General features: G+C 42.0%; 1 protein-coding gene across 1 annotated transcript; it reads left to right on the top strand.

Annotated features, from left to right (window-relative positions):
- Nucleotides 1-5,012: 5,012 nt before the first annotated feature.
- On the top strand, nt 5,013-10,038 carry LOC134078634 (hatching enzyme 1.2-like). The gene is made up of 9 exons (XM_062534709.1): nt 5,013-5,046; nt 5,190-5,324; nt 5,433-5,550; nt 6,182-6,360; nt 6,757-6,838; nt 7,960-8,087; nt 8,485-8,628; nt 9,619-9,723; nt 9,977-10,038. The coding sequence occupies exons 1-8, from the start codon at nt 5,013-5,015 to the stop codon at nt 9,627-9,629; spliced, it is 831 nt and encodes a 276-aa protein (XP_062390693.1). The 3' UTR covers nt 9,630-9,723; nt 9,977-10,038.
- Nucleotides 10,039-10,576: the final 538 nt, after the last annotated feature.

Genomic DNA, 10,576 nt, shown 5'->3' on the forward strand with positions numbered 1-10,576 from the left:
GAATAAGTCATAAACACGTTGACACGTTGAAAGTGTTTTGTTCGAAAACCCTTTCTCCTGCTGAAGAGGGTGTTGATCTTCAGTCTCAATCACACACATAACAGACTGCATACTTAAAAAAATAAGTATATTTTTTGCATAGCCTGTAGTATGTTATTAGAAAGCCTAATTGTTTAATTGTAGGCTACTGTTTTTTTCTCTGTGGCCCAGTAGAGATTGTCCTGCAACATTTGATCATGTTTCCGTCCCATGCGGCCCAGCAGTGCTGGAAGGTGGCGCGCTGTCTGCAGCGGTGTCCAGCGGGACGTGGAGCCCAACTGTCAGTTGGTGAGGTTCCAGCTGAGCTGCTCCACCATGTTCCTGCTGCCTCAGGCCTACTGGGACGGCCCTGAACATCAGGGAGGTGAAGGTTCAGTCCTCACTGACTGCTGTGGAACCAGCTGTTGACCTCAATGCAAATGGAGGGACACTAGTGACCCTCAACAGAGTATCCAGCTGCTGCAGGTAAGCTGAGCAGAATGCGGTGAAGTCGGCCCGCTCAAAATAACACAGAGTTCAGTAAACAGGCACATCTGGGCTTATCTAACACAGAGCCCAGTAAACAGGCACATCTGGGCTTCTGTTATGTTAGTCCATCATGTCCAGCGATAACAGCTTCAACTCTTCTGGGAAGGCTTTCCAAAAGGTTTAGGAGTGTTTTTATGGGATTTTTTGACCATTCTTCCAGAGGCACATTTGTGAGATCACACACTGATATTGGATGAGGAGACTGGCTCTCAGGCTCTGCTCTAATTCATCCTAAAGGTGTTCTATTGGGTTGAGGTCAGAACTGTGCAGGCTAGTCAAGTTCATCCACACCAAACTCTGTCATCCATGTCTTTACAGACCTTGCTTTGTGCACTGGTGCACAGTCAGCCCCCTATTTCTATTTTTTCCCCCTAAAACGACATGTCCAAGTTGTAAGCTGCACAGATCCCACATAGTTTGAGACTCAGAGATCTGGTATCACTGGAGAGGCAACACTCTCAGAGTCTGTGTGATTCTGGGACTTACTAACCCAGAGACGGGGTTGTTTCTCCGCCCATAGGGTTGCCTATGCAATGACTTGGGTAGCCTGATTTTTGCATAAATAGGCTGTAATATGTTGCTGTTAGAAGGCCTAATTGTTTAATCGTAGGCTACTGTTTTTTCCTTTGGCCCGGAATGAATTGTCCCGCAACATTCAGGGACCTCTAGGCAGGATTTGAACACAACTAGGCCACAGACACAGGTCTTGGCTTCCTGCAGTCCAATTTTGGAGTCAAAAGACTGATGATTGATTTTTTCTTAGGTCTTTTTTGGAGACTCCAAATTGACACTTGGTTATCAAACTGTATAACCAGAATCAAACACCTCTAACTTGACAACCCCTTTGCCTGCGAACAAAATCTTGGCCTCTAATGAAAGCTGTCAAAAGCTGGGAGTGGATCATGGAGACAGCCCCCAGTGGAGAGAGGGGGGAGTGGAGACAGTGCTGAGTGTAGAGAGTTGGGAGTGGAGACAGTGCTGAGTGTAGAGAGGGGAGAGTGGAGACAGTGCTGAGTGTAGAGAGGTGGGAGTGGAGACAGTGCTGAGTGTAGAGAGTGGAGACAGTGCTGAGTGTAGAGAGGGGGGATTGGAGACAGTGCTGAGTGTAGAGAGTGGAGACAGTGCTGAGTGTAGAGAGGGGGGAGTGGAGACAGTGCTGAGTGTAGAGAGTGGAGACAGTGCTGAGTGTAGAGAGGGGGGAGTGGAGACAGTGCTGAGTGTAGAGAGGTGGGAGTGGAGACAGTGCTGAGTGTAGAGAGGTGGGAGTGGAGACAGTGCTGAGTGTAGAGAGGGGAGAGTGGAGCATGGAGCCTCGTGCTACTCCTCTCTCACTCTTTCTTCATGTCTTCCTTCCCACACACACACACACGGCAGAGGTTGCGATTCACTTTTTTTAAATGATAGTGGTGAAAACCTGCACAGTGACATCTCCAGCAAACACATCTCTGTAACAGACACAATGTGAAAATCTATAGTATAAAATCTATACTATAATTATATAGTATCTATAGTATACAATCTATACTATAACTATATACTGTAGTATCACAATTTCATTAACAGAATCAAAAGAATCAGAAACATCAACCAATACTAGAAAAACACTCAGAGAGCGCAGACCTCCGCCAAGCCAAAACACAACCGCCTCCTGGATCCAGACGGTGATACGGATCACGCCCAAAATGTAATCGTTTCTTCCCTGAGTAATTTCAGACCTTCCCTGAAAATGTCATCAAAATCCATCCATGCCTTTTTGAGTCATCTTGCAGAAAGACAAACAGACAGACAGACAGACAGACAGACAGACAGAAAGACAGACTTTGGCTGAAGTAATCAAACTTAACTTCAACTGGTGTGTGGCATGTCAATGTGAAATATGAACCATAATGGGCTGTTTGTTCTATTGTATCTACAGTACTAAACTAAAGAGGGATGAACCTAAAACCAGAGGACTGAAGCTGCTCCTTGAACATTCACCCTTTGCTATTTCCATTTACTGTAACCATTTATCTAAGAAGCTTGCAATGTATTAGTATTTACAAACTATTAAAAATAGACCTTGTCGCTGCCTGCTGGGTTGAAAAATTGTTTTAGACTCAGTTATTCTCTGTCTCTTACAAAACCTAAATAAAAATGTTAAAAAGCACCGAAGAAATTGCTTTAATTTTCAACATTTCACGTTCAATACTGTGTCGTAATACTTTCTTCCATAGGCCATGTAGTGACATTCTCTGCTATACTACAGATCAAGACCACATACATTCATGGAACCTCTTAAAAATATATTGTATTAGAATAAAATGTTATTACAAATGTTGGAAATGCCTTCGATCCCAATAAAATCATGACTTGGAGGCTTTAATCCAATATAATTGTTATTTGGGATGTTTTTAAGTGTGTTTTGGTATTTTTTTAACAGGCATATTCAAAACTAACTCTGACTAACGAAGATCAACAACGAAAACACTGCACCCTTCAGTAATGCTTGGAGCTGGAGATTTGGGTGTAAAAATCGAGTTTCATTTAAATAGAACATTTAAAAGAGTCTTTCTGAAAAGAAGTGAAAAAGGTCCAAGTAGCAGTTCCTGAGTGAGGCCACCGGAGGGAGGAGAGTTTGGTCTCTGGGCCCTGTCCAAATGTACTGTGACAGGCCCACACAGTCTCTCACCCTGTCTGGTCTCTGTAGCACAGTAGGCCTACAGTGGATATGGCAACCAAATTGGTGTGCTATCAAAATAAGTCCCCATGAGGACACAGTCTTCCCCATTTTATGTCACTACACCATCAACAACAATAGCCTACCGCACTGTCAGGTTTTGGGAAGATTAAACTGATGTCATGTCATTGAGGCCATGTAGCCTGACATTGAGATTTTGACTCCAACCAAAATGATGATTGGATGTATTTCTATATTTCCATCTTGCTATCTGGCTGTGTTAAAAGTGCAGCTTTTCAGGGTTACAGGACACTGCTGTGTTGCTGTCATTTGAAGATTTCTCGTGTGATCCTCAAAATGTCATGCAGTTTTCCACAGAGCTAAATATTCGGTAGAATGTTGATTTTCACAACATTCTCATCAAACTGTTGTGAGGCACACGTTTGTCAGAAAAAACTCTGGCAACAACAAAAGTCTATTACAAATGTAAAGGTGTACAATCTTTCTGCTGTTTATGTGGCATAATAATGTCAGTCTGAGTATTACTACAGTTTCTGCCTATAGTATTTGGAAGAATTAATACGTTGATGAATAATCTAGAAATAATAATGATTTTGTTAGTAAATAGGGAAATTCATGACTTTGATTAAGTGTTTACATCACATGATAACCTATCACATATGATACTTCCTACTGTAGTTCCCTATGTTGATGCAGACGCAAGAAAATTGAGTCAGAATTCAAATGAAACTGTCCTTGAGCATATCCATCTCCTTCTTGTGTCTTTATAAAGTGAAAAATCCACTTCCTCTAGGAATCCACAAACTCAGGAATCAGGATATAGTTTACAATAACATAATCAGTTGTTTACACAAACATATTTAATCGGAATAGCTGTGTGGTGTGGCATGCATTACATTTCTGTGAGAAATTCAAAATGTGAGGCGGAAATGGCACAAGCAGCCTAAAAAGGTAGGCTTTTCACTCCAGTACTTGCCATCCTCAGCATGTTAGTTTGCCTTTCATCTTAGTTATGTCTAAGCTAATTATCTACAAAAACAATGTGATCCGAGACATCTCCACCCAATTATTTAAGTGGTTGATGTTGACATTAATATAAGCCCACAGAAGGACACTCCTTTAGGAGGGCACTATATATACCCTTACTGGACAGTGGTCTAGGCACAGCTTCACTCCTGGTGAAGGGTCATCTGCAGTTGCATCTCCAGACAGCACCACAAGCAGCATGTACAGGAAACTGGTCTTCATTTTGGTTCTGCTGCTGGGCCTCTCACAGGTCCTGGCTCAAGAGGTAAGACCTGGTGGAACTGCCCAACATCTACAACGTTTATAGAAGTCTTACAAGTTTACAAGTTGTGTCTTGTTATTGTCATACACTACTATGTTATGTTATGTCCGTGTGTTCCCGATAGTGAGTAGAGTGTATTGACTGATACTAACATCCTGTTATTATCCAACTCTCATACCTCTCACTCCACATGATGTCCTTCTCATCACCAGGACCCATCCAGTACAGAGGGTGAGTGTGTCATCTTCTGTGTGTCAAAAGGTGGAATTGACTTGATGTAGCTGCCTGCAGCTGTCTTAAAACGATTGCATAACGTGAGATTCTGACACATTTTCAACCTCAAATTGTGTGTATTTCATGGATGCAAATGGATCAGAATCTCAGAAATAACCACCTTATGCAGTCGTCTTAAGACGAATCCCACTTTCGTCACACACTGCTACCTACTGCTCAGTTGTTTGAACATAAATACTGAAGATAATGTTGTGCGTTTGGTGTTATTTCTTCATTAGAAGTCGATGAGGAAGTCAACATCTCTACAAGAATCCTGGAAGCAAACCAAGGTAAGGCAGTGCTTCTAGATACATCTATAAATGTGAACACTCAATGTAGGGGCGATAAGAAACCCCTAATTTGGCATAAACTTTCTCCCCAAAGAAATTTCTGGGTTCCTGATGGAGGGAGACGTGGCCATTCCAAGAGACAGGAATGCCAGGAAGTGCAGTAATTGCAAGTGGCAGAAGTCACCATCCGGACTTGTGGAAGTGCCGTACAATGTTTCTGATGCTTTTTGTAAGTTGTGGGAATGAATAATGTGTGGTCTTCATCAGAGTCCAATTGATTTGAATGAATTAGTTAATAACTTATTAACATGTAATGCTATAATGCTTTTTTCCGAAGCTGCCCAGAAGAAGGCTGTTATTCAGAATGCCTTGCAGACCTTCCATGAGAAGACCTGCATTCGTTTTGTGCCTTACGTCAAACAAAAAGACTTCATCAGAATTGTGTCTCGTGGCGGGTAAGTGCAGTAACAATGTGTACGATTCTTGTCAGAAATGTTTTGAAGCTGATGTTTGTAGTAGTGTTACTCCTTCATCAACATCGAGAATGGCGATTCACACTACAAGTGCAGAAAGAGGGAAATGTTTTGTGTTTTTGTGCATTTTGTTTAAGGTCAGGAAAACAAACTGAAGCATGTTTTGCATGGTGTCTTCACTTTGTGTTCAGCTCTTACATAATTTAAGATTTTTTTTTTTTAGAATGACACGTTCCATGGGTATTGAACCCACAACCTTGGCGTTGCTCGATCAGTGGAAGCTTAGGAAGTACTGTCGTGTCATAATGTCATTGACTGATGTGCAAATGAACGCTACAAAATCAAATGTGCAAATGAAATTGGGGGCTACCCCCATACCACCCATATCTAGATCCAGTCCTCCTTGCTCTTCCTAGACACATTCATCTTGAACTTCCCCTTGGGGGACCAATAAAGTATCTATCTATCTATCTATCTACAGTATCTGTCTATCTACTGTATCTATCTATCTATCTATCTATCTATCTATCTATCTGTATCTGTCTATCTGCTGTATCTATCTATCTATCTATCTAATCAACCGTTATGAGTGACTGGTGTCCCCTCTATGCAGGTGCTACTCGTACGTTGGAAGGAATGGCGGCGGACAAACCGTCTCGCTGAACGTGAACGGCTGTGTTTACAAAGGTGTTGTGCAGCACGAGCTCCTTCACGCCCTCGGCTTTTTCCATGAGCAGACTAGAAGTGATCGGGACAAGTACGTCAAGATCAACTTTGAAAACATCCGAGCAGGTTGGAAAATCACTTATTATGTGTGCATAGAAAATATTTTTGTTCTTTTGTTCTTCTACAGTATTCTTTATTCTCAAACAGCAGCGCTACACTATGAAATATTATTTTCAATGCCTTGCACGCACAACAATATTGTTCAACGGCATCTTGCCGCTCTTGCACATGCTGCAGTCGAAGTTCAACTATGTTAAGCTTTAACCGCAGTGCGCTGTGAATCGTAGGAATTTTGCGCTGAGCCCAACGGCAAGCATAACAAGAATCCTTGGGACATTACCTCAACCAAGAGCAACCTACAGTAGAGGCAGACACAGTGCATGTCATGTGCAATGTGAAGTCCCCTTCAAAAGGACAAAAACACACTTTAATTACACTAACAATTCCACTTTCTTCTCACAGGCGTTTCCCGCAACTTTAACAAGTATGACACTAATAACCTGAACACAGCGTATGACTATGGATCCGTCATGCATTACAGCAGGTGAGCGGAAAAACATAATAATTATAGCAACATTTTGTACCAATGGCACATATTAGTCTGGCATCGTCATACTCGATTCTAGTCAGAATTTGAGTCTGATACTGCTCCACCGGGCCTTTGGTACGTGATTATGGGACGTGTTTCAACTGATGGGGGGGGGGGGGATGCTTTTGCACTCAATTGGATAGACCAATCAGAGCAACGTAATAGCTTACTGTGAGCTGTAGGAAGAACACCCGAACCATCCTTCATCTCCACAAATGCCTTAACATTGTTGTTTTCGGGTCACTTTGTTAAGATATTGCACCGTCAATATCTTGTACAACAGACATGATAGTGGAATACATAGCAGGGTAAGCTATTCGAAAAAAACAAACAAAAAAAACAGATGTATCCCCTCCTCCGTTTGAAAATAATTTCATTCACGCAGATGCTTAAAAAACAGTTGTAGCTAGTCAGACTTGAAACCAATGACGGAACAACAGGACACAATGCAAAAATGCCATTCCCCTGATTACATGCAACACTGAGCTTTCCTTCATCTCCAATTTGGCCCAGAGTTCGCAGAAATATTTTTTTCAGTGGAAAAACCTCTGCTCTCCGTGTAAATGAAAGGCCAAACCGCATGGAAATACGCATGCTTTTCCTACAAGGGGTCTTAGAAGCTAGTTTAGTTGCAAACAAAATTAACCGAAGCGTGCTCAGATGACGTGATAGATGAGGCTGTGTCGCTCATCTGTCCATCATCATACAAAGCCCGCCTAGAAAATTTGATTTGAACAGTTCTGTTTTGGGCATAGTCAAAGATCATTAAGGGCTGAGCAAGATACTTCATGAGAAGCCACTTCCTGGAACCCGAATCGCAAGAGGGAGAGGGGGGCAAAATCCCCCTTTATGCAGAGCTGTTCCATTGGCAAGACACACCCCTTTATGCAGAAGAAGTGATCCCCATTTTGCGCCCATAGACATGAACTACGATGAAGTATCTTGCTCCGCCTTAAGGATCTTTGGCATAGTTGCAGCTCAACGGAACAATTCCATACAAGTTCAAGTTCAGCTCTCTCTCTCAGGCTTATTTGTGTACCTTAATGCAAATGTTTTCACGTATTCTCGGATTTCAGAAAAGCCTTTTCAAAAAATGGTAATGACACCATCACCCCGATTCCTAACCACGATGTCAGGATCGGACAGCGCAGAGATTTGTCAGAGATCGACATTGTGAAGATCAACAGGCTGTATGAGTGTGAGGGTAAGTGGACCAGACTGATGGCAGGCAACTGAATCAAACCAAGAAATATCTTCAACCAGCTTGTTTGCCATAGGAGTTGAATATAGCTTGCATACATTGAGATATACAGTAGAGCAAAATTCAATTGTGATGGTGCTCCAAGAACAGTACATTATGAGTGATTGCATTCGTGGCAACACCAAACTAAAAAGTAATTTTACAGCATTACATGTAAGTGAACTATATGGCACAGTCAAAACATTTCAAGCATCCCCTTTATTATTTATTTATTTGTTAATGGGCGCAGAAACCCCTACACTAATTCAATGACACACAAAGAGGTGTGCAAAGATGATGATTCTCCAGATTGTATGGTCTCTGTGTATGGCAGAAACAACAAGCTCTTTTCTCTCCACAGACTCCAGCAATGTAACCAGCAGTAATGAAACTCTGAAGGAGCTGATCAGACGCTTGGAGGTCTCAGAGACCCAAGTGAAGAGCCTGGTCGGCCAAGTGAAGAGCCTGGTCAGCCAAGTGAAGAGTCTAGTTGGCCAAGATAAAGGTAATGTGAACTGAGATAAAACAATGCGTGATTCTGAATTATGGATGGACGCATACTTTAAGCATTAAGGGCCATTCACACCAAGAATGGTAGTTATAACAATAACTACCATAATGATAAAAGCGTCCACATATTGACCATTGAGCGACAAAGTCTCTGCGTGTGTTAATGAATGTGATAGCTAAAATTTGATGGATTCTGATTGGCTGTTAATTTTGTATCGCTCTGAAAGTGATCCCCAACGATAACGTTCTTCATGTCGTTATCGTTATAGTTTGTGTGTGAATATCGTCATCCATACTAACGAGAACACTATGTTTTAGGGCCCGAGCACCGAGGCAAGGCCCTATTGTTTCTTCTCAGATTATTAGGGCCCGAGCACCGAGGTGTGGCCGCTGAAGCAGCGGCTGCACCGGAGGTGCAAGGCCCTGTTGTTTCTGTATAGATTATTAATATTATTATTATTACTATTATGCTGTATTATTATAGTATTATGTTATTGCTACCGCTAGTCAGAGACAGAGCTCTGGCTGAGGGTGTGGCTTAGGGAATCTATAGCACCACCTAGCACGTTGTCTGTTGTGGTTGACACATACATTCACAAAAATGAACCAAATTTGGTGGACTTGTGTGTTATTGCTGCCGCTAGTCAGAGACAGAACTCTGGCCAAAGGTGTGGCTTAGGGACTCTATAGCGCCACCTAGCATGTTGTCTGTTTCACACATTCATGAAAATGAACCAAAATTCGTGGTCTTGTGTGTTATTGCTACCACTAGTCAGAGACAGAGCTCTGGCCGAGGGTGTTGCTTCAAAGACAATTCATTTGCAATTTTTTAAAGTAATTTACTACTGGCAACACTTTGTGGGCATTAAGAGATTAAAATAGTTGGGATGTGTGTGTGTGTGTGTGTGTGTGTGTGTGTGTGTGTGTGTGTGTGTGTGTGTGTGTTTGTGTGCGTGTGTGTGTGCGTGTGTGTGCTCTCCTGAAGCTCAGGAATGATATCTGACTGCAATGGAGGCCAGACTGAGAGCCAGTGAGGACACAGTGGACGCCCAGAGGACCCAGCTGCGGGAACTCCAGACACTCAATGAAGGTGAAACAGCGACGTTCAGACTGATAAACTAAAGTGGCTCCTTGCCTGGCCTCTCCACACTGATATCTTGAAGAGGCGACATGTGCTTTCAAAAGCACCAGAAAAAAATGATATTAGAGAAGTCGTTTGACTTGTGATATAGTGGCAGAGATACCGGGGCCAATTTGATGATGGAACTAAATCTACAACCAATGAATTGTCCAACAATAAATAATTTTCTCAGTTATAAATATTTTGCTACATGTGTTTTCAGGGAATAAAGTGGCCTTTTCACTTTCACTTGAAACAACCACAGACAGGAATTCTGGACCCTATAACACTGGAAAAACACTTATCTACAAACACATCTTCAACAACGTTGGCAATGCATACGACCTTAATACAGGTGAACATTTTACCAGATATATACAGCTCTGGAACGCTTTCTACAGTTCTACAAACAAGATAGTTTTAGTGATTAAAACGTTTCAGTTATGACCTGAAATGAACACAACGCTACTGGCAACAGTGGAATAAGCAGGATAATGGACTTCACGCTGTACGATTATACAACGTTAACACACTTTTCTAGATACCATCTGAACTTGCATTAACTTTATAATCCAACGGTGCGTCGTCCATTATCCCTTACTTATTGTATTGCAGCTACACTGCAACTAGAGGTCAGAGTAGCACCAAAAGCGGGGGAGGGTTTTGATACAATTTAATTGAAACATACAGTAGTAAAAATTAATCTTACAGTGTAAAGCACTATAAAGATTGTACATGAAAAAATGTAATTCTTCTCGGACATTCTTGTCCAATCTTTCAAATGGTGTATAACATTACTATGCCATGTAGCAATATGGTGCAT

The sequence above is a fragment of the Sardina pilchardus genome, chromosome 1 (assembly GCF_963854185.1).
Source record: "Sardina pilchardus chromosome 1, fSarPil1.1, whole genome shotgun sequence".
Classification (NCBI taxonomy): domain Eukaryota; kingdom Metazoa; phylum Chordata; class Actinopteri; order Clupeiformes; family Clupeidae; genus Sardina; species Sardina pilchardus.

Excerpts from the sequence above, each read along its gene's own strand:
- LOC134078634 (XM_062534709.1), top strand. The coding sequence starts at position 5,013 with ATGTTGTGCGTTTGGTGTTATTTCTTCATTAGAA. Across the intron at positions 5,551-6,181 it reads AGAATTGTGTCTCGTGGCGG|GTGCTACTCGTACGTTGGAA; the intron begins GTAAGTGCAGTA and ends CCCTCTATGCAG. Across the intron at positions 6,839-7,959 it reads TCCGTCATGCATTACAGCAG|AAAAGCCTTTTCAAAAAATG; the intron begins GTGAGCGGAAAA and ends CTCGGATTTCAG.